Source organism: Lepisosteus platostomus, chromosome 9, assembly GCF_059453375.1.
Source record: "Lepisosteus platostomus isolate fLepPlt1 chromosome 9, fLepPlt1.hap1, whole genome shotgun sequence".
Taxonomy (NCBI): domain Eukaryota; kingdom Metazoa; phylum Chordata; class Actinopteri; order Semionotiformes; family Lepisosteidae; genus Lepisosteus; species Lepisosteus platostomus.
In genome coordinates, this window is record NC_142619.1 from 33,695,279 (window position 1) to 33,720,430 (window position 25,152).

At 35.2% G+C, this 25,152-nt stretch overlaps 1 protein-coding gene across 1 annotated transcript; it reads left to right on the top strand.

Annotated features, from left to right (window-relative positions):
• Window positions 1-1,055: 1,055 nt before the first annotated feature.
• Window positions 1,056-8,113, top strand: LOC148654879 (amphoterin-induced protein 2-like). The gene is made up of 2 exons (XM_088644777.1): window positions 1,056-1,595; window positions 2,201-8,113. The coding sequence occupies exon 2, from the start codon at window positions 2,339-2,341 to the stop codon at window positions 3,893-3,895; it is 1,557 nt and encodes a 518-aa protein (XP_088500903.1). The 5' UTR covers window positions 1,056-1,595; window positions 2,201-2,338; the 3' UTR covers window positions 3,896-8,113.
• Window positions 8,114-25,152: the final 17,039 nt, after the last annotated feature.

Consider the following 25,152-nt stretch of genomic DNA (forward strand, 5'->3'; position numbering starts at 1 on the left):
TTCAGCAAACTCTCAGCAACAGAATAAAAATTCTGGATTGAAAGTGTTTATTTTCTTTTTAGGCTGTTCTAAATTGTCACTGACCATTTAGATTCTAAAACGGTTAATCTGCAGTAAGCAAATGCTGTATGAATAAAATCCACAGCTGAGAAGAAAATAGAATTTTTCTTTGACCCTGATGCTGGCCCATTGAGCTCACTTGGTTGCTACTTGCTTTCTTATGCTTTAGTCTCATCCAGTCCTTTTGTGGAGGATCTAATTTTTAATCCAGGACTGAATGGTTTGATCCAGCTACCCGTTGCTCTTTGAGAAAAATAGTTTTCATTCTAAAATGCACTTAAATCAAATGCTACATTTTATCCTGCTGAACAGACTTGCACATTTGTATCTCAAACATTAACTTGTAGCTGAAAAAAGGTTGTTTTCGTTCTCTTTTGTTTTTAAACATCAACTGTTTATACAGTGCAATCTCGATTAAACTAAAACATTTGTATCTGTTTTCAACATTGATTCGTGCCTTGTTAAAATAATCCTATCCAGTTTATTTTTTTCACCTAACCTGCAGTTTTTCATCACTAAAATAAAAAAAACAAAAAGCTTAAAAGCGAAACGCATTAAGAGAAAAATCTTTAAGAGAAAGGCAGATTAAAGTGATTAAAATAATGACTCCACCGAATAAATGGAATTGGTTTTATATGTATTAACATATGTATCAGTGTGAGCCCTTTGCTCTCCTAAAGTGACCTGGATGGTAAATTGTTAGGTCTCTTTGGAATTGTAAAGCACAGTGGGGGAAACAAATTCTAGGTTAAATCATTGCGTAAACACATTTATATTAAGGTGTTTTACCTTTTAACATCTAGCTTCGCGTTTCGCGAGTCTATTAGGCATATCTTCCACAAACATGCGCTTCTCTTTTGTTGTCTCCAGTGACTGTGATATGTGCAATGAAATTGAACACTTTCCTCCCGGTGACAGCTTAGCATCTTAGCAACGGGGCTGGTTGCCGAGACCTAGAGGCAACACGTAGCATGTTAATTAGTCCCAACTTTATTTATTTATACAAAGACCTCCCATATTCACACCCATTACGCCTGTCTAATACCATACCCTCCAGCCGGAACAAAGCCGAATCTGATCTCTGTCTTTATTGCTCCGGACTTGTATGGTCTGCAATAGGAAGTAAGGCTGACTTATTTTTTAAACAAAAACGTAAGCTAACAGAAGCCAACCATCAACTGGTACTCGGGAGAGCAATCGCATCAGGTTCCACCCCATATTTCAGACTCCACCCTTTTGTTTATTGGATTCAAACGAGGTCACCGACAGTAAAGGTTTTGGTTTATCTCGAAAACTGGAAGCTCTTACTTCTGACTTCAAGGCTACAAGCTGCTATCCTCTGCTGGTCAGACACATTTAAAATGAAGAACGTATTTGATTAGATGAAATGCAACCAAAGTTTATCTGCAAAGGACTACTAAATAAATAATCACAAACGTCAAATTGTATTTTTAGCGACATTTCCACTCCGAAAAATAACTTCTGCAGTTTCTTTCTGGAATGTCAAGTTTTCATTTATTTCCTGGAACACTGGGGTATGTTTTATTCTATTATTTTGTATTTCTTTACTTTACGATAGGAACGCAGATTAGAAACGATTCACATATAGAAAAGATCATTAAGGTACTGACTAATCGTGTTTTTTTCTTTTGAAATGAAAAAATAGCTGATGGAATTATTACATAAACGTTTCGATAGCCTGGTACTTGTTGCTGTTAAAATAAAAAAAAGTAAAAATGTGCAATCAGTGTACGTAGAGTGTGTGCTACACTGGTAAAGAATATACAGGACTGTCAAAGCTACAGTAGCTTTTCGCCTGCGGTTGTTTTTAAATAAAGATTGATTTTGATAAAGAGCTTTTGAAATTCACAGATGTAGTCCTTTTTAAATGTTTTCCAAATATCTTTATTGTTTATGGACCTTAAAACAGATTTATCTGATCCCTATGTGATCATTATGTGAACATAATGATGAAAAGACCAGGGTTAAGGGATCTAGCTGATTTAGGACTTTGCATTAAAGCATTTATTAGATTTATTTATAACTAGTTGATTTATGACTATGACTTTGCATTTTCCTAAGTGTGAACAAAATAATGTTGTTGTTGTTTTTAATCTAGTAATGTTTTCTTTCTTTCTAGCCCTTACTCAAAGGAAGCAAAATAAGGACTGGTTGTGAAATGGTTATACCCATGCTGTTTGGTCCACTTTTATCATTGGTAACCACAAGATCAACTGCATGTTTTAAACTGCCAGAAGACGGCTAGAAAAGAGGCGAAATGTTTTCATATTGCCATGTGACTTGCTCTGCACCCAGAGGTTTCACATTTACATACAAAAATGTCACTGTGTTACTAGTTTTTTATGCAAGTATTGCCAGCAGTGTGACTGGGAGCTGTCCAGCTGCCTGTATTTGTGCCAGCGACATTGTAACCTGCAGTAACAAGAATCTCTCTGCTGTGCCTGGTAATTATTTTGAATTTGTATCAAGACTGGACTTGAGCTATAACAGGATTACTATTCTGAGCACTGACTGGTCAGCCGGTCGTCTTGATAAACTTGGCACACTGATTCTAAATCACAATTCTATAAAGCACATTTCTCCTGGCACTTTCCGTAAGGCACCTAATGTAAAATACTTAGATTTGTCCTCCAACACACTCAGTGTATTGAGTGCATCAGTCTTTCAAGACCTCAAAGAGATTGAAGTTTTACTGCTTTTTAATAATCGAATTACCCAGATAAACTCAGGTTCCTTTGCTGGCCTCCAAAAATTGCAGAGGTTGTACTTAAGCAAAAACTTGCTCACTCAATTTCCTCTAGAACTTTTTATTGGAAAGCTCAGACTTTCTCAACTTGAATTTTTAGATCTCTCTTTCAACTCCCTTCAAGAAGTGCCTGTTCAGAAGATAATTTCACTACCAGCCAGACAACAGTGTGGTATATATCTTCATGAAAACCCTCTTACTTGTGACTGCACATTGTACACCATGCTAACCTACTGGTTGAAGAGACAATTCCATCCTGTTACAGATTTCAAAGGTGATTATAAATGTTTCCTTCCGCCTCATTTGGATTTTCCCATTAATCTGTTTTCCCAGACAGATGACTTTATGAACTGCTCCAGCAGCACTGTTAATGGCTCCTTCTACTCTTCAGGAGTGATTTATGAGGTTCGTATAGGAAACAGTCTTGTGGTCCACTGTGACAGCAAAATCACACATGCACATTCAAATTTCTTTTGGATCACTCCACGTAAAGAACTATTGAAGACAGGGGACAGCAACGAAAACCTGAAAGTTTTTCCAAATGGAAGCCTGGAGTTCAGCAATGCACAAATCAAGGACACTGGAATTTATATCTGTATTGTAATCAATCATAGAAGAAACCTTAATGAAACCATAGAAGTCACAGTTAAAGTTAGCAACTCTACAAGTGACAGGTCACGGCCTCATGAAACCTTTAACACTGCCTTCACCACGCTTGCAGCCTGTGTGGCCAGTATTATTTTGGTTCTTATCTATCTCTACCTGACCCCTTGTCGCTGCTGGTGTAAAACAAAGAAGACACCAAGAAAACCAAATCCAGGTAGTGCCCGCTCCTCCATTCTTAGCACTACTCCCAGCAATGATGCCCAACCAGAGAGAAAAGCCAGCACTGCTAAAAGAGTAGTATTCTTGGAACCAGGAACAGAACTTCAAGAAGGACAAAATGGAAAAGTTAAGCTGCTTGCATCAGACCAGGTCATGACAGAAAGCATCTTAAAAAACAGCAAAATAAAGTCTGACTCTGATTCTGTTACCTCGTTATTTTCAGACGCACCATTTATTACTTAGCTTTCCTGATTAAACTGTCTCATAATTGCAGTTATTATCCTTAGCTGCCTTGCTCATGGCAACAGCAAGATGTTTTAATTTATTGATAAAGTAAAATCCATATAATCAAGAGAAGATGGGTAAATAGTATTCAGCCCTTTTACAAATCCATGACTTGTCATGATCTACATGTATTCTCTTTTTAACAAGTAATCTTGAGAGTTAACTCTGTATTTTTTAATACACCTTCAAAATTAAGAGAGGTTAGGGTATGCTTGAACAAGATTAAATCATGTGAGGTCGTGTTAAAAACATTATTTCCTGAACTAAACTTTTTTTTGTACGGTGTACCAAGTTGAAGGACAGTTGTGATAAGTATGCTTCATCTATTAACATTGTACTTCATTTCAAATTATAAAGATACCAAAGCATATAACGTACACCGTTCTTAATGCATATCATTCTCTGTATTACCTACACATATTACATCATATATTATTTGTACATCAGTATCACTTGTAATGTTAATGTTACATTACAGATTGCTGTGGAGCAGATTTTGCTCATACAAAATAAGACAAATTCCAGGTTATATACAGTACCTCCATGTACATGACAGTTCTTCTGTGTTATTGTAAACAGATCATATGTTATCCAGATTAGCAGTCAAACCTTAATTATAAATTATACACAGCTAGAGTCCTTATCAATACTCTGTGGTAATTTAAGGTTTTGTTTAAATAAAGAAATATGCCACAGATGTAAATAGGCAAAAAATAGTAAATGGTAGTTGAAGTTCTGTTTTAATACAGCTACTGTGTTTGGAAAACAACAGTTATATTTAAACAGATGTTGTATTGTGATTGAAGAAGATGAGATTAAATAAACTTGTACACTAGTAATGGTGTCTTGCTAATATGCTTTACAGTTTAGTTGAAATGACAAATTAAAAAGATATTAGCAAATTTTATCATAGGAGCATTTAGTACCGAAGAATTGCACTTGTTTCCTAAATATTTATCTGATTTTAGTAAAACGCTAACATCTACCAGATGTAAAACACTGGAATGTGCTCTGTGAAAGTGTTTTGATTTATTTATTTTTTGTGTGTCTCTACTTTATGGAAGTTGTCAGATATAATTGAGCCATAGTTCTTCAAAAAATTAATCTTACTGTTGACTACTGTTTACATGTTTCAAATGGCTGTCACTACTGACTAAATGTAATAGATGTATCACATTCTTTTTAATTTGTGAACAGGTTTCCTAGAATGTTTGAAGGAAAAAAAAAGATCACTCCTAGAAAGAAAGATTTACAAAAGGTAAAAGAAAGTATTTGTTTACACCGTATGATTATTTTGATGATTTATGTGTGCAAGACTCCAGAACCAACTGTTCAACTAACATTGACCTATAAAGTATTTTTCCTAGCCTTCTTGTAAGAAAGCTCATGCCATGCATTCCATCTGGTGTACATTTGTTCAAGTAAGCTAAACTACCAGGTTACGTGGCCTTTAGCTTCACTTTGACATAACCAGCTAGTGTCACTGCGACTTCATGTGCAGTGTTACTGCCAAACAGCTAAAATTAGGTAGTGTTTGAGGCAGAGCAACTTGTTTATTTAATTGTCAAAATCTAATTCAATGTCAGACCTTTGAAGATTAGATTATTTGAAAGTGAAATATTAAGATGGTTGAAGTATGCAACCACGGAAACTGTCATTGTTATAAATGCAATCTGTGACAAATTTGTGATTAAAAACATTGTGCAACGGTAACCTGTGAGAGGGGATTATAATCTAGTGCCCTTGCTAACATGAGTTGTTTTATCCCCTAGCTAAATGTGAAGTGCAAATCATGTGGCTCGGGCACCTTGAAATTGTTTTTTCCCTGTGTGAATAAAAGTATATATTCCTGTTAAAATTAAATTAAAGTTTATTCTCAACTACAGATGGGTTAGTAAGCAGGTATTCAGAAAGCTCACAAGCGTTTACTCTTACAAACTACTGTAATGATTTTGAAATTAAGCAAGGGAGCCATTTAAGTTACAAGAATTATCAGCTTTCAGGGCTCAAAACTACAAAAATATAAATTTACAAAATCTCTGAAAATAAAGAATTCAATGAACTTCTGTTATGGATTTTTCAAAAAAATATTCTAGGAGTATATCTTTAAGATACAAAATTTGGAAATAATATATTTGAATGGAAAGCAAATTGATACAATTACAAATGTCTTTCTTCAAGCTTGAGTTTCTCAGCAAACTGTTTAATATTTCCTTTGTAATTGTTGAAATATTGTGACATCGTCTTACAAATGTATTTTTAGAAATAATCTGTTAATGTTTATATTGTGGTGTTTGTCATGTTTACCAGAAACCCTAAGTTGTTACTCACGTCAAAGGTATTTATCCAAACTCATCTTACATCCATTTTAATTACTATTAAGAATTTAGAAATTATATCAACAGTGCAGTCATTGTGCAAATGTTTCTTCACAGACAGATACAATTAATAGGTTTAAGTTTGTTTCTGAAAAAATGCAACATAACCAGTCTTTGGGATTTTTTTCAATAATTTGCATAGCAATTAGTAATTGCAGTGGCAAAAAAGGAACAAGGTGCAACCTTTTAGTAAGTGAAACTAAGTAATGGGAAAAAGAAAATAATATACAGCTATTAATCATGTTCTAAATAAAACGACTAAATCTAGTTAATAAATGAAGCATTTACTCCCTGCTGTAGTTAATTAAACATTTTTGTAAAAATACCGCAAATACAAAAATGATCAGAAAAAATTTATTTTGCAATGTCTGAAGAAAACAAAATGACAATGGACATATTATGAAGCTGGGTGTTTAAAAGGCAAGTGCAGTAGCTTTATTTTTCCAGTCATTTTGAAAACATTTTAGCGATAACCAATGAATTTAGCGATGAATGACAATGTTTCTACAAAATCGTTATGTCTTAATGACATTGTGTTTTTTCCCCTCTACTTGCTGTTGTAATTCAAAAAAGCAGAAATCATACAGAATACCACAGCACGGGGTGCATTCGTTTCTTGTAGATCATGATTTCAGTTCTAAGTGTTATAGAATTCTGCTATTGTGGAGAAAAGGAAACTACTGTATATGCACTATATACAGAATAGCACCTTGAAGCCTGACCTTGTAGTCTTGGTTAATACTGAAATGGGACACTTAAAATGAAATCTATTTGCTAATGTATGTACTGGTGGAGGGCTAGTAGGTGTCATGCATCTCTCTGGACTAGAATTTCAAAACCAATGTCCTAGTGTGGTGACAGGGAACTCCTGCTGTGCTGTAGGAGGTGCCAGCCTTCAGATGAGATGTTAATCCCCAGGTCCTGACTACTCATTAAAGATCCTATGACACTTTCCAACAGAATTGCGAATTGTGGTGTTCACCCCTGTGTCCTGTATGAATTCCACTCTGGCCCTGTACAGTCTGGTTTTCCTTAAAGTCTCTCCTCAATGCATTTGGTTAATTAATTCTCAAGAATTTCTCATGTCTCTAACTGGATAATGGATAATGGAGCTTCTGGCGCTGAATGACTGCACTTCTGTGGTAGATGAAATATATATATATACTAAATCTTGGGATCTTTTTGGATAAAAAGCACTTAGTAATTGGAGGGATAATAATAACAACAATAATAAAGTTTAATATATGTTTAATAGTATAATAACATGTTTTTTAAGAGACATTTGTCAGACCAAGAGCCACTTCGTGATGTATCCCCAGGGGCTATATCACTCATCTCCAAGGAAGAATGTCTTCATGTCTATTTGTCATTGTCACCCACTGACACTATCGTGCTATTATTATTGACTGACTGAATTTTACAGATAGCATTAAGGTATTGTATTCACATTTGTTATGGATTTAATGCAAGCTTATTTAATACCAAAACTTAGATCAAGCCGAAACTACTCTGCTTCAATGAATGCATTAATAGATGAATGCAATCCAATTCTGTTTTTTTTGCACAAAATGTTTTCATTTTGTATTTTCGCTACAGTTACTATGAACTTGCTTCAATGTGCAGGAACTGATGACAGTGACGCACAGAGCTATTATTTATATGACCTCTGTCTTTATGTTCGTCAAAGTTGAAACACTCCTATCATGTGCAGTTCCCAAAGTGTGGCCTGTGTCTTGTGTGTATATGCCTAACATGCAACATGATACTTTGGTAACTCTACAATAAATAATATAACCAATATTTAATTTATTCATTTTTTACTTTTCTAATATGTGACTTTTCCCAAAGTCTGCTAATGTCTGAAGACACACCACTATACAGGGGCACTAAAGTTGAGCAATGCAGCCATATTATCCTGCAACTCACAACTGGCAACCCACTGAAGCTAAGATGTGAGCCTGGTCATTACCTGGATGGGAGACTCCTAGGGAAACTAAGGTTGCTGCTGGAAGCGTTATTAGAGGGGCCTGTAGGGGGCATTCACCCTGCTGTCTTTGTGAGTCCTAATGCTCCAGTATAGTGATGGGGACACTATGCTGTAAAAAGGTGCCATTCTTTGGATGAGAATTATAACCGAGATCCTGACTCTCTGTGGCCATTAAAAATCCCAGGGTGCTTCTTAAAAAGAGTAAGAGTGTTACCATGGTGTCCTGGCCATATTTACCATTGGCCTTTAGCAATCAGGGCCTCCTAATAATCCCCATCTATGAATTGGCTTCATGACTCTGTTCTCCTGCCCGCTGACAGTTGATGTGTGGTGAGCGTACTGTGTGCATTATGGCTGCTGTCGCATCATCTGAGTGGGTGCTTCACACTGGTGGTGGTGGGGAGTCCCCATTGCCTGTAAAGCGCTTTGAGTAGAGTGTCCAGAAAAGTGCTATCTACGTGTAAGGAATTATTATTATTATTTTATTATTGTTATTATTATTATGCTGTTTTAGAGAGTTGTATTTTAAAGTGGGTACTCTGCTCTACATTTTTTATTCTTGCTAGCCTTATATATGTAGTGGTCAAGTCAAGCTGAACCCAAGATCTTTCTTTTGAACTTTTATGCATGCCAGGTTTTTCACTGTTACACTTTGTTCACTTTAATAAATAATGTAACACTAGCTTTAGGGCAAAACCAAAATATTTTAAAATATGGTTTCTTTTAGCAAAGTCCCCAGCTTCATGCAATTTTGACAGATTTATTTTCCCTTCATAAAAATTACTGATCCATTCAAGTTAACCTAGGCTGAACCAAAAAAAACTGGTTCCCACATCCTAGTATTCTTAAGTTAACAGATAAGACTACTTTGTTCTGCTATATGTAAAGCACTAGCTGCCCCTTAACTCTGTGGTGTTTACCAAGCTGAAACAAAGGCACAGATACATAAATAACAACTTTGACCCTATTTTGAATGATGTTAATACTTTAAAACAGAAAATACCAAACTGATTGTGTTTTGGTGAGGTGATTCTTGCATCTTCTCAACAACAAAAAAAACACAATTTAGAATTTGAAAGTAGATGTCCGGTTCACAGTTTACGAGTTAATCCAAACCTATGTTTTTTTTCTTTCCTGTCTCTGAAGGGTTCTAATTTCAAAAGCAGACATTTGGGAACTTGCCTTAAGTTAGATTCTCCCTCCTGTTCTTTATAAGAACATAAGGTTACAAATAGTTCTTTAGCTAGTATCTACTTTATCTGAGGATCACATCCAGATGTTTCTTGAACAAAGCCATGTCTTGACATAGTTGTTAACATAATTGAAACAAATTTGACAAGAGACACAACAGTCAAACCTAATCAAGAATCATTAAACTAATAAATAATTACCCGGTTGTCAGTTTGATAGACAGCTTTTATAGGGACCATTATGGCTTTGGGTCTGAAAAGAATAATCTCTTCTTAATTATTAAACCTGTTGTCTGCAGAAATATTCTGGGAAACAAGAGCAGGGACATATGAATACAGTAGGTTATTAAATAGAAAACAAAGGGTACATGTAATTGAAGTGATGTAATCAATGGAGTAGTAAAGGGATCTGTACCTTCTTAAATATAAATTCTTTAGATTACAGTATAGTTAATAAACTAGTTAAGCAGATTAGTAGAAGGATAAGCAAACAAAGTAGAAGCAGTAAATTAAGTTAAAAGATTTAGCCAAATTTCAAGACCGGGCAAACAACTGGCAGGTGATTTATTTAATGAGGACAAATACAGGATTTGTGCATGCAGGTACAGTAGTAAAAAAAAATTAAATACAAAATGGAAAATGCTGAGTTATCAGAGGCTACTTATGAAAAAGACTTGGATGTTTATGTTGATGTATTGTTTAAATCATCCAGACAATCTGGGGAAGCAATTAAAAAAGCAAAGAAAATACATAAACAGTAAGAAAGTGCTAAACTTAAGAAACTTAAGAGACTTCAGTCAAAAGAAGAGAAACCAGATACATTTTGGGGCTTAAAGTAATATCTTACATTGACAACCTGAAGGAACTCTTGTCTTGAATAGAGAAGATTATGAGGGTACCTGTTACAAGTATTCAAAATCCACAAAGGTATTGACAATCTCAGACCAGCAAATTCTTCAAAGTGAGTGATGAGTAAGACACAAACCAGTGGAAACTATGTAGAACTACTTTAAAACCAATAACAGGAAGCACATCTTCACCTCTTCTTCATGGAGCTTTCCTGTCATGTTGTTGAAGCTGATATCCTGGGTTCTTTAAAGAAATGGCTGGATGAAAACCACTGCCACTGACTACCAAATGGTCCAGATGTGACGAGTGGCCATCTTTCATTTTTTGTAATCTTTCTAATGTTCTTATAATATCTTTAGAAAGTTGTTCAAATTGATAAACATGTTTTTCTTGTAGTACTTTCCAAAAATTTGGTTTAAATTTCAGACCTTCTTTGACCCTTGCACACAAATCCCAAGCACCCACAACAGTGCAGATATGCAGTTCAATCAAAATAAAATGACAGACCAGCTGAACTCAACAAGGAGAAAATCATAAATCCAACATAAATCATAAACAGAGAAGATCAAGGCTTTTACAGCCTATGGGTTTAACATGTCATCATTCTTATCTGCAGGCTCTGTTTAATAACCTCATAATTGCTTTCTTCTGACTAAAGCACTTATGCCTGGTCTTCTTTGATGTAAAATGAAGAAAAACTCTCAGATTATTATGGACATTCTTCATAACTACTATGCTTTGTAAATATGATATTTGCTCACTTTAATTATTTTTAGGCCATAATATACAATTTCATTTATTATTGCACTGTATAACAGCACATATAATGCAATACACAACAGTAACTTAACCACTGAGAGGAGAAGGAGAAAGAGTACAGCAAATTAATTTAGTGAAGACATTATTATTGACAAGTAATCAGCAATATTATATTGCTGAATTGTATATACTTTGATGTAAATTTTAAATAAACATCATCATTCACCATTAGTGAAAAACCAGTTCAAAATCTAAATATTAATACTACTTATGGACAGTACCTTCAAATTGCCCTTACAGTAATGGAAGTCCTACAAAACAAAGAATGCAATTAAAATAGTCATAATAATACTTCAATTGCCATACAGCCAGAACATTTTAGGGTATTCCAAAAATTATGGATGTGTTTGATTTTTTAAATTAAGTAGTTTAACTTCAGTGCAAAGAGGTTCAGAAAAAATAAAATACTGTAAAAAGTTTCACAATGTGTACAGCACAGATTATATGATTATTATACATACATTCATCATTAAAAAGCAAACTGTTTTATGTTATTTATGCTTTCTACATCTTTACATATAGCCCAATCCTTTCCAATGGTGTTATTTTATTCCATTAATCACCCAATTTGTTGTTTTTTAGATATAAATACAGGTATATTTATAATACTATTATAAGGTCATTTAAAAATCTATTAAACCCTGCAGTACATTTAAATAAGGAATTATGTAATTTCACAGTAAATTAAGTTTGAACTGATCTGCGTGGAAATAAGAAACAGGTCTTGTGAATTTGTCACTTACAGTGACATTTCATTTTGTTCAGTAATGTGAGGTTTGAATCATATTCATAGATCATGCTCTTGGCTTTTTTGTTACACGCACTGTTTTGCTGAATTAAACTGTAAAATGTATAATTTTGGGGAAAAACCGTAATAAACATTAAAGTACATATTTATCTTTTTTGTTCTCCTTCTTCAAGATGGACTGATACATATTTACTTTTCAGCTTCAAGAAGTAGAAGGTTGGGGAAAAGCTGTATAGAAAAACTTGCTCTCCACATGTGTATTGTGTTGTTCGTATATACAAATGTTTAAAATATATTCTTAAATGATTTGTGAAAGAAAAAATAAAGCATTTCTGGAATGCAGTTATTATATTGGAATGCATTTACTAGAATATTCAAATTTCAAAATCTCATCAAATGTCCAGTCAGTTATTTCATTGTACAGTAAATGGAATATAATTTCATATCCAGGCATACTGTTTTCTGATCTAGCATTACAAATATTTCTACATATTTCTTACAAACTATAAGGTGTTGTTTTAATCTTAATGAAGCTTGGAAGTACAAAAATGTTAAGGTGTTTTGAAATGTCATTTTAAAAAATAAGAAAAACTATTATATTGCCAAAATTAGAAAACAAATATTACAATTCCAGATTTTGAAGTAATTTGCATTACATTTGTGTTTGCTTTTTGTTATTTGATCATGGTAATGGGCACTTATATGACTCAAGTTATATTGTTACCCAGTGACAAAATGTACAGTACCGTGGTTGGTACAAAATTTGTTATTTTTTAGGGATGAAATAAACCAAGAAAGTAATGAATGGATTTCAAACACTTATCTTAAATATGTGTTCAAATGTGAGCATATTTTGATTTAACTTTTGAAAATCATACCTTGTGAAAGAACCATTTTCTTCACATTACCATGCAACTGTATATTAATTTGTATAATAACTGTAACATTACCATGCAACTGTATAATATTTAATTTGACTATTACAGAGTTTACCTGTGTGTCTCATGTAATATAATGGGTCCTTATTCATTTTATGAAGTTGTTGACATTGTACAGAAATGGTGATGTTGAGGGACTGCTGCAAGCAAAGATGGCCCACATGAGGCAGATTTTCCTACAATAAAACAGAGCACGAGAGGATGCAAAAATCTTAAGATTGCATCCTTTCATTGTACACTAACAGTGTTTGCCACTCTGACAGATGGTATACAATAAAAGCTACAAAAATACCACAAAATCATAAATTGAATACAGAAATACACTGCGAACTATAAGCTTTAATAAAAAAAAACACTCAAGTACAGGCTTAAATCTTTTTTTCAAGGAAAAGAATGAAAACAAACAATTTTAATTCTGACCGGGCAAGAAAAGGCTCCTTAGGCTTAACCTTGAGCTCAGATCTGCCAAGGGGATTACAAAGTCACTGTACCAAAGTATCGCCTCTCTTAAGATAAAGATTCTAAATCCTCCCAATGGACCAAACATAAGGGCTTAAATCCCCTAATTCCCCTTTGGGCAATACTAAAGTATCCCACATGGCTATGAATCCACAGTATTCCCCTATTCCCTGACATAACAGGCTAACTTCTTCCAATACACAACAATAATAATGGCTCAAAGCATGTAAAAGTACACAGAGCTCTGATGTACTGTAAAGTATAAATGACCCAAGGAACATTTCTTAACTCAAGATATGGTTTAGACAGCAAAGAAGTCGCATCTGAGCGCACACGGATCTAATAAAAAATAAGGGCTGACCTCAAGGCAAAGTGTAATTGATCACAACACAAGATGAGAACACAAATGTTTATGATACAAGTACAAAATCATATGACAATACCACAAGGACAAAACACAGCAAATGTTGTGAAGAGATCCACTTGTTCTTCATGCATAAGATTCAGAAATGATTTTCCAGAGGAAGTATCTCTTATTCTGTATAGACTGCCATATGCACTTAATGAGTTCGTATGAAGAAAACACACTGAAACTTACCAGTTAATGTCACATGTGAAAAGAGTGGGTGTTTGGGCACCACCTTTCGAGGTCTGTACGGGTGTTAGTTGCATTGATGGGCTTTTGCTGATTTACTTTCATGTGTACAGTACACTTATAGAAGGCCCTCTTAGCACACATGTTGGGCAATCACCACACCATTCCCATGTGTGGTTGCTAAGCCTGTTTGACTGTGCCTGTGATTGAGAGGGGTCTAAAGACAATGTGCGGTTACACCTGGTCATCTTTGCACAGCCATATCCTGAATAAGGCTTGGGTAGTTGGCTCTGCTACATTTATAATGTAAATCTAGCAATTGGGGTTCTTAGGAGCAAATGATTTATAATGTAAATTATACATAACTATTTGTCTATTTCTGCTTCGGTTTTATATAAACTAATTGGCTGTATTTGCTGTAGATACACTGGTCCTGATCATAGGGCTTGTCTTGAAGTAACCAGTTCTTAGGTGAGAAATCTGTTAAGAAGTGTAAAATTAGAGAATCTGCTCTATGTGTAACCAACTGTACTGTATATACAATCCATTATAAAAAAACTAAAAAACATATTACTGAAAAAAGTAGGACATTTGGAAATTTACAAATTATCTAAATAAAGTTTACCACTACTTTGCCTTTCCAGGTTTACTAATTTTAGGAACTGTAAACCAGTTAAATGAACATCTTTATTGAATCTGTCACATTTGAATAAGCATGATCAATTTTTGTACCTGTTGATACTGCATATATTGTTATACATGGATAACATTCCATATGTCCCCGAACTTGCTCTTTTTCAGCAGTTCTTCAGTCATATGTCTAGATTTAATGACTGGTTCTTTGGACCAGACTACACAGTCATTTTTTGCCTTAACCTCTCCTGAAGACTGAGTTGTGGAAGATTAATTAGAGCAGATGTTTTAACATTTAAGCTCTGAACCACTGTAAAAATGACCTATTTAAAAAGGCCCTTAGTTCATTACCACCGCTGTGATCAGCATTAAATGAGTGGTATCTTCTGTGCTAAATTTGAACAAGATCACTGTGTAGCAGAAAGAACATTGTTTTTTTCATTACATACAAAAGGCAGACCTGAGGAGGCAAATACGTATTAGCATGAATTCCTACTGATTTTGTGTTTGCACCTTTATATACAGTACAGTATAAAAAATAAATATTCATTCAAAACCACTAAGCTTTTCTTCTAATTGTTTTTTGTGCATCATTAAAGAGGTTAAAATATAAAAATGTGGTGTCCTTCTTACTGTATGAGATGTGCACGTCTGATTCAGCTTGGTTTTTGAAGTCTGTTTTTCTGATTGCATTTAAATCTTACTGTTACAGATGGGGTTTAAAAGACGTGGGCAACAACTTTTCACAACATTGGATTCCTCCCACTTGTGCTACAGATCTACTTGTGCTGCAAAACAGGCAAAAACCTATTTTATCCATAATCATAGGTAGCAGCAACAAATTGTCCTTAGAGAATTGCTTGATCAGCTTTTGAATAATAAGGCCCTTTAACAAAGCCCTTGTAGAAGCAGTAGTGAGGAATCCCCCTGGAATGACTCCAGAATCAATTCAGAGGTATTGTGGAATGACTCCTTAAAATAGAATCTTCATTCATTCAAGTGTAGTTCTCACTACTACTGTGAGAGCATTGTAAATTCACAAAGGCTTTAAATGCATGTTGATGAAATCATGGTTACTGTATTTAAAATATTGTTCAGTATAAAAGCAGGGTGTGGTCCCAACTTCTGCCCTGTGTCTAGTGGGTTTAGGTCTGATTCTATCCAACCCCCAAAGGGTAAAGTGGCTGCTGAAAATAGATGGTTAAAATCAACAGTGTTCTGCCGGAAAAATACAGATTCGGAATCTGAGGACTTGGTTTCCTGACTGACTATGGTGCACCATGCAAGAGCTGTTTGGCCCTTTCAAAATTAAGCCAGTGCCATACCCTCCATGGGAGGAGTGTGTACATTTTGTTTTTATACTGAATTTTGTTTTACATTTAAAACTAGGATTTGATCAATGTGTTTTTAAACCTCTCTGAATTTTCAATATATTTACAGCAGTAATAGTTGTAATTTACTTATACTTACACTGTAATTGTTTTTTGTTTCAGTAATCACTCCGTCTTGAGGTTGTCTTTTTGCTTCTGCTGCATATTATATGTATATTATTGAACAATTTTTTTAATGTCTTGAAAAGTACTCATAAAAAAATATCAAGCAGCGAACACTTCACATAAATGCTTCAGAAGGTTTCATGTACATTGAGAGTTTTTTCCTTCATGCTGGGTGATTAACTCTGGATGAGAGAGACATTAAAATGAGTTGAAGAAATATATACAATACACTTAACAGTGATATAGACCAGTCTTACATGAGTCTCTTATTAAACCAAATAGCATCTGTTCTTGGGAAAATGGAAAGTCTTATTGTCAGATAATATGATACCTACAGGGAACAGATAATTCACTAATGATCTTGGAATTGTGGACAATATCACAATCCATCATCGTTATGGAGGCTTGATGAAGGTAATGTCAGTTCTAATTCTGAGGCGCACTAAGCTCTTGAATAAAAGGAAGAGAGAGAAAAGAATTTAGAGGAGTTATGTTGTAATCTAGGTTTATTCAAAAGCACCACTTTCAGGTGTTTTTCATTTATATTCCTTTAATTTGAAGACTACTGAAAGTGTAGCCCATTGCTGAAGTCACAGGAGAAGCAAACTGGGTTGTTGGAAATTAGAATTAAAATAATTTTTCCTTAGCTCTGATTTTTCTTGCTTGCTTCATTTCAATATATTTGGTCATTTTTAATGTTTTAAGGTTTTCAACGATTTCAATCCTTATATGAGTGTGTGCATATATGCTGAGAAAAATTAAACTGCATGATGAGACCAATATGATTTTTGTGCTTCTTAGTTTATATCCATACATCCTTTTACAGAAACTGCTTTATACTGTACTTAGGGGGTCAATGGTAGGCCACAGCCTAATCTGGACTACATCCTTGCAGGGCACACACACAGGGAAAAAATAGAAATGCTAGTTAATCTGGAAAGCATGTTTTTGGGAGGAAATCAGAGTACCTAGATAGAACCCACACAGACACTGGAAGAGCATACTGTACAAACTCCACACAGAGCCAGATTTGATACCAGGACCTGCAACCCAATATCACAATCTACTGTGGCGCTTGTGCATATAGTGTGCCCTCCAGATTTATTCAAACTAATGATGACATAGGAAGACAAAATAACATATAGCAGAATGATTCTGACTTAAATTGTAATACTGTAATCTGAATTCCACAGAGCAAATGTGATATTTGCCATAACTGAAATCCTGAGTAGAAGAGGGTCACATTTTTTCGCACCTGTAAGTATTTCTTTAAATTAAAGGCCACAAAAACAATCTACAAAAAACATCATTTAGATAGTGGATTGGAAACCTCTGTAACTATAAAAAGGCTTTCAGATGTTTTTGGTTTTCTTAAATTCTAAAAAGAGATAATATATGGCAGGAAGTCAGTAGCAGTAATAGCATGAATCATCATGGTTAAGATCAGAGAGCTCTTCAGAGACAGGAAAGAAGTGGTCATTGAGCTCCACAAATCGAGGGATGGCTATAAAACAATCCACCAAAAGCTGAATATACAGTATGCTATTTTACTATAATGTCCATTTTAGAATAATTTAATGCTCCTAGTACAGTGGCAGCCCTGCTAGGAATAGGAAGCAAGGCCACAAGGAATTGTGAAACAAGTGGATTAGGAGGCAACCATAAATCTAAATATGACAACTGAAAATCTCAAACACGCATGTTAAGGATACAACATATTGAAAACTACTTTTTAAAGTTGCATGCATGAATGTAGCCTTCATAGCTGGATTTCAAGGGATAACTTTTTGTGACAAACCACAAAAAGAGGCAACTCAAATGCCGTAATAACTGACAATAGATAAACCCACATTTGTTCAATGAAACTAGTCCTGATGTAGTAGCATTTTTAAAACTTAAAGCATAACGTGCATTTTTTCACTGTCACACACTCACACCATCTGTACTCATAATATCGAAAAAAACACTCATAATGTACTTATGATAACTGGCTTCTTCTAAATGACATGCAACAGATAATGGGAAAAAATATTTTTATACTTCTTATCAGCATTAACTCTTCAATAAATAAAACATTCTAATGTTTTTACACACTTTCCTATGCTACTGTAGCTCAGATATATTCACTCTTACTCCTTATTAGCAGATACAATAATATCCTCTTCCATTACAATGTGAAGAGAGTCCTGTGAATGCTTCATTTCAAAAGATAGGATGAATGAAGTATATCTTCTATACAATAACAGAAAACCCAGAAGTGTCACTTATGTGTCAGATAGTGATAGGAAAAAGGCTAATGATTTTATTAGATATAAAATAAATTGTTTTTACAACTATGTGATTCACATCTGCCATTCAATACTGATTGACTGATGTTTTTGTTTTTAATGAACTGAAATAATAATGAATCTTTCTCATAAGATTATTGCAACATAAGCCTTATTAGGATACATTTGTATAAAATGGTTTTTAGTAGGTACACATAAAGTAGAAACCTTCCTCCTTGACATTTGGTAACATTCTTGTTCATGAATCACTTACTGTACAGTATGTGTTATTCAGATTTACCACCTGCAAGACATATTTTTAGTTTTTGTTTTGACCTGTAACTACAAATTGGAAGAGTATAGTTTTATTTGTTTTACCTCATGTTTTTACTGACCAATAAAATTTGTACCACTATTTTTTTTTCAAAGCATGAAAACCCTTTCTCCAAGTCTCTTAGCAGTACAGTTTTAAATGCCAATAAGATATTATCAAATAATATATTTCTATTTCACAAAATAGTGCTAAATATTTGGTATGGGGAAACAATTAGTAGGCAAGCAGATTTGAAAACCAAAACAATATACAATACAAATTGTTGTGTTTTTTTACAGAACTCTTTCATTTCTCCACGCTGTTGTTCTCTTTGGTGGTTATAACAACCAACTGGCATAGGTCCCTGGGGTAATGACAGGTCCCAATTACTAGGGAGGACTAGAGCCAGCAGACACAGTAACATGACATTTCCCCATGAGATTAAAATTCTGTCCTACATAAACCTCAGTGCACTGGTGAAAAGCCAGTTGTCATTTTGGCAGTTATTTTTACATCCTGCTTTCCTGCAAGCTGTGTACTTCCAAGCCAATTAACAGACCTCCAGTACCTCTCCCTGCAGTGAGAGAAGATCAGTGTCGCATCAGGAGCTGCAATTTGCTTGGTACAGGAATCGCCACTGTTGCACAGGCAATCTTAGTTTTGGAAGGGGGCACCTCCCTACAGTGCCGAGATATGAAATGTACAGCATTGGCTGAAACATTTCATCACTGTTTAACCTGTCAGGAAACCTACTGTACAGCAGCCAGTGTAACAAAACTCTTTAAAAAAAATGGAATCTGTAGTGGAAAGGTACAGTAGCTCTCGATACTATATCATAAAGCAGAATGTAAACAAATAAAGCCTCGGAAGAATATATTTGCTAGTAATTATTGCTTTATGATACATAAAAACACATTTTTAAATTCCCTTATTATTATTTAGTTTTTATGTCTAACTCCTTTTTAAAAATATGACCTATCTACAATGTATATAAACATTGGTAACCATAAGTCCTTCTACCAGATTTATATGCTTTTACTTAAACTGGGGTTTATTAAATACAAACTTGCCAAGCAAATGAGCATTATTTGACAAGGAGAAAACAGCACAAGAGCAGCAGCTGATTTCCATTGATAGACTAACAAGCAAACCACAGTCCTAGAATGAATTAAATATCAATGATCAATGCATGAAACTAAATTTGGTTTTCCAGGTCAGAAAAAATCTAAAACCAAACAAGTAAGCCATTAAATCTTTTTAGTCTAAAAGTGTCCTTAATACAGTATGTGTCGTAATATCACAGTCTACTCCAACTGTCACGATCATCTTTCCTCTAGAGGGCGCTTCGCCCCTTTTGTATTTTAGTTTCATTATCACGTTCACCTGCCACCTTGTTCCATTTATTATTTAAACCCAGTCCTCCTGAGGCTCAGGACTCTGCATTGGAAGACGGACGCCCGGAGGCCCGCCTAGCATCAGGTCCCCCTACGTCCGCGGCTTGAAGGCATAGGCTTCCGATAGACATCCTAAGATGCTCACAGGGCCTGGCCTCGTCATTCCGTTTTTAACTTCCTAGTCCCAGATCCTGTTCTTGTTTTTCCTCTTTTCTCGTCTTGGACGGATCACCCGGTTTTGGATTTTGGACTGCACCCAGCTTTTCCCCTTGGACTGTTTTGGACTTATTTGCCTGCGCTCCCCCCTTGACCTGGATTCACTGTTGGCACCCCCCCCTGTTCGCCATCCCTTCAATTCCTCACCGTGTTTTCCCTGTAGCCCTTCTCCAGTCACTTCTGGATTATACCTTCTGCATAGGGTCCTTAATACGCACTACACAGGAGTAAGGACTGGCTCCTATGAAACCAACTCTTCCTTAAGAGTTTAAGTTGTGTATTTTCAGTCACAATTGGATGTATTAAATAAGTAATATGTTAAAATTAGTCTTAAGTCTAGGAGGAACAATCCCAAGATGCAGCTTTACCTCAAGGAGTAAGTCTAGGTACTTGAGGCACAAAGGTGGTCACAGAGTTAAGATAGCTTACAAGGGTGAAAAACATTTTACAAAAATGTATACAGGCCAGATACAGTTCACACCATGATGGTAGTTAAATGTGCACGGAAACATATATTTCTTTTGATCTGAGGTGAGTCTACATAAAGCATTCCTTGGATATTTAAAACATATAGTATACATGATCACTCACTGAACATTAATCAACCGCTGTACACAGGGAGCTACCAAACCCTGACAAGCAAAGTGATGGTTCAGGCACCTTACATACAGCACAGAAAATAGAAATACATTCAGGTAACACATCCCACAGGACTGCCCTGGAAGGAACAAACTTGTTCAATAAAAATGTATTTTAAGGTGCCTGCAACAAGCTCACCATGTAAATCATTCTGCCTCTGTCCCCTCCTTTCCAAACTGGGAGGAATTCCAGGCCAATGGCTTTCCTGCCTCAGGTATGTTGCCAGAGAAGGAAACACCAGGTTGCTAGAGTATGTGTGTACCTTCACTGAGCAGTGTCTAAAGCCAGCAGCGAGTTTACAAAAAATTTACAATCTAAATGTCTATTTACATGGAACCTCTTCATGAATAAAGCTGTTTTCAGGTCAAGGTATTATGGGGTAAATGGATACTATGAGTTAACTTTCTATGATCCTTTGTTCTTGTAAAAAACAAGTCACTGTGACAGCCAGCATAGTTGAAATAGCTGCCTAGCAGATCTGATATCCTTAGTGATAAATATGCATTGCTTCTCAGGTCAGCAGCTGTTTGCTATGAATCTCAGTGCTTCAGAGATTGATGTGCCTGTTGTGCTAGTTTTGTGTCAAAAAGGCATGATCCCCAAGTGAAAAGACTGAAATGAAAGTGTATTTTGTTTATAGTACTTTTCCTGGCAAATATCTGATTTGTGATCTACAAAAAGCACCTTTTCGAAGAAAATCTTGCATACCCAGCATGGTTTCTAAAGCAAAATACATTATATAACTCAATTCTTGAAATATAAGAAAAAAATGGGCATGGACTATGCAGGAAACATCTTCTAAGAACAAAAATCCATTAGTTTGTAAATATATCTAAAGTTATCTACATAAAGTTCATATTTATGTATTGTACATATGCTAGGTGTGTAATTATGACAAGTGCTTTCATTAATTGATTCACCACCTCATCTGGACAATTAACTAAGTGATATTCCACCCATCTATTATGCTAATATTAATACAATACTGTATTATATTGAATCTTTGTTATTCTTTAAATATTTTATTTTGTGGAAGGTACTGTGATTTGCCTTGGCATGTAACATGCTACATAAAAATTATATTACTATCATGTGCTTTCTGTACATATGGCCTGTGCTAAGTAGGCCAGGTTGTGCTAAATTGTAGTTAGGTTCTGCCAGATACCAGGGTTAACATAAATGTGAACATACTATGGGATCTGTGTTGTCCATACAGACTGTCACAATTGTAGTCCTTCATTTTCATTTTGGAGTTGATTTTGTGCACCTGCTCCCGGTTCCTGTCTCCCTATAAAAGCCAGACACTCACTCTGTTCCCGGCTCTGCATTGGTTCCCGTACCAGGTGAGTCCGGGACCGGTAGCATCTGGTCCTGTTCCTCCCTTGTCCCCCCCGACCCTCCACCGGATCCCGCTCCAGTTTTTAATCCTCTTTGTCTTCGTCTCTGATGGACCTCCCGGCTTTGGACTTTTGCCTCGTCTTGGATTTCTCTTTTGACTCTGTTTTGGATTGTTTGTCCCGGACTCACCCCCCTGAACACCTGCACACTATGGACACACCCCCTCTTTTCATTCCCGACTCCTGCATGCTTTATTCCCCGTGTTTTCCTCACTCATCCCGGGATTGTGTCGTCTGCATAGGGTCCCGAAAGAACGCTTTCATTACACAGACAAGACTTCAGTTGAACATTTAACCAGGAGGTCGACACCAAGGATAGTCCAATATCATCATTCACTATACCTCATTCCCATTTCCAAATCAAGAAAGAGGCAAAGCTGTTACTAAGTCCCAAATACTACATTTTTTTAAACATTGAGAATGTTTTTTGCTTTTTTATTTTTGCTGCCAGTGATTCATGTTATAGATGTTAGAAATATAAAATACATCTTATGAAAGTAGGATGTAACTAGCATGTTTACACAGCTGTTTGAAAAAAAACACCTTACCTTCAGTAAACAACTTCATTAACAATCTGACAGGGTCACACATAGTACTGACATGAAAGAAAAGCAGGTTTCAAGGTGCAGCATTATGTTGCCTACAGTATAAACATAAACTAAAATTAGCGCTTAGTTGATCAAAACCAAGGGTTTACTAATTACTTTTAAATTGACTGATGGTCCTAATATACTGTATACTGTACGTAAATGTTTATTTTTATACTTTTCCATTTAGTTTCTAACTCCCAAATTAAATGTTTAAAAAATGAACAAGAACAAATCTGTTTTCAAGGATTTTGAAATATGATTTCCATCATTCCTTTTTCAATGCCGGAGCCTTCCCGAGCAAGAAGTGAGTGCAAGGCAGGATACTTCCTGTTCGGGATCCCGCCAGTCGATCGCAGGGCACACGCAATGCAGAAGCCAATTAATTTACCAGCATGTCTTTGGACTGTGGAGGAAACCACAGCAAACACAGAGAGAACATAAAGACTCCACACTGACAGTCCCCCATGGTCTGGAATTGATCATAGGGCCCCACTTATGTAAGACAGTAAGGCTATCCATTACGCCACCATGCCAACCCTAAATATGATTTTATAGTAATGTTTTTCTTCATAAATTTAGTTTCATGTACTTTGCACAATCACTTTTTCTATAACTAGTAATTTCATGAGTTGAATAGGATATCATGGAAAATACCCTAAAAGACATATATTGGGGCTTGTGTATTTTTATCACTTACAGTATTCTGGCCACAGACTACTTTACCCTGCTGTCAGCAACTTGATAATAAAATGTCTTGTCCCCAGCGAGTGTTAAATTAATAAGTAATGAAAGAAGGACATGTTTAGCTGAACCCAGTGTAAGGATAAAGCCTCAGTTTACATTTAGAAAGATGGAGAAGAAATTTGACAATATATTGCCAAAGACTTTTTTTTGCCACATTTTTGAACGTTTTTAACATTAAATATTAAAAAGAAAATGCATCAAAAACAGAAAAGGGGACGCTGAGAAAAAAAAATCATATTCTAAAGATGAGATAGCGCCTGATGATGGTGGCACAGTTTCTGCATGGGCAAAATGTAATCAAGCAGAACTTCTTTCAATAAAAACATTTTTTGACAATGAATGCAGTTAAGATCCATTTAAGGGTATCTCAGTTGTGATCTAAATATAATTTTTGCCTGCAATTAGACCTGTGATCAAAAGATGTTGGGCCTAATTACAGACATGTATTTTACACATGACTACATTTAAAGAGAAGACGAAGCTCAATTCTAACCAAGTTAAGAAATAAATATACTGTACTAAATGTACTTTGCTGGGTTTAGGACAGTTTTGATGGAAATTTTATCCGAATCCTCAAATAACTTATTATTTACAAACAAAAGAAAAAGCAAAATTACAAAATCATTGTTTCACAATCTGATTTTATCTCAAATTCAAGAACATCAGAAAATAACATTGAGCATAGCATGAGAAGTTCAAAGCTTTTTTATTTCAATACTGTATTTTAGGATTTTCAGTTCTCCCTTCTAGTTCAAATATGTGGTGGAAGCTTGCCTTTATCACTCAATTAACTCTTACATCATGGCTTGCTCACTAAATATCGGGTAATATTCTAAAACAAAGTAACTTTCTCCATCATATTTACATTAAATATTTATTATGCAAGTCATTTAGTTTATTCTGCCAGGGTAGTCTGTACATACTATACTTATACATACAGTACAGTAGAGTACATTTAAACACGTTTTCTTATGTAACCTGATAAAATATTCATTGAATGCTGTTATTACTACAATACATTGGAATTTTACAGGTCCGTTTGTATAACAGCAGCAGTCAGGCAACAAAAAATATATAATCCAAAATGTTTTACTCAAGACTAAGAATAAAGGACATCCTGTAGTGATGCATGTGGTAGGCAGGGGCTCCCCCTAGTGAGAAATTACAATATTGTAAGGGTACTCTTCAAACGTGCATGTGTGCTCAAACTATCTTTCAGCTAAACAGTATTTTGTCACTTTTTTTGTAAATCCTGGCCAAAGCAATTACATAAATCCTAAAATATAGATTGGAAAAGTAAACAAAGACAATTAAAAAATCTGTAAAGAAGTACAGTACAGTGGGAAAAAGGAGTACTGTATAAGCCAGTGAAAAACTGCTACCACCCACCTTCATTAACATTAACATTTACAAGTAGCTGAACAAGTAGGTCAAACTGCCATCATTCTTTGGATACATGTAATGTAAGAAAGCATTTGATTTCATGCTCACCAAAATTGGTTTGGACAGTTTAATTAATAAAGGAATTCATTTTACACACATCAATTCAATGCCAGAGTCAAG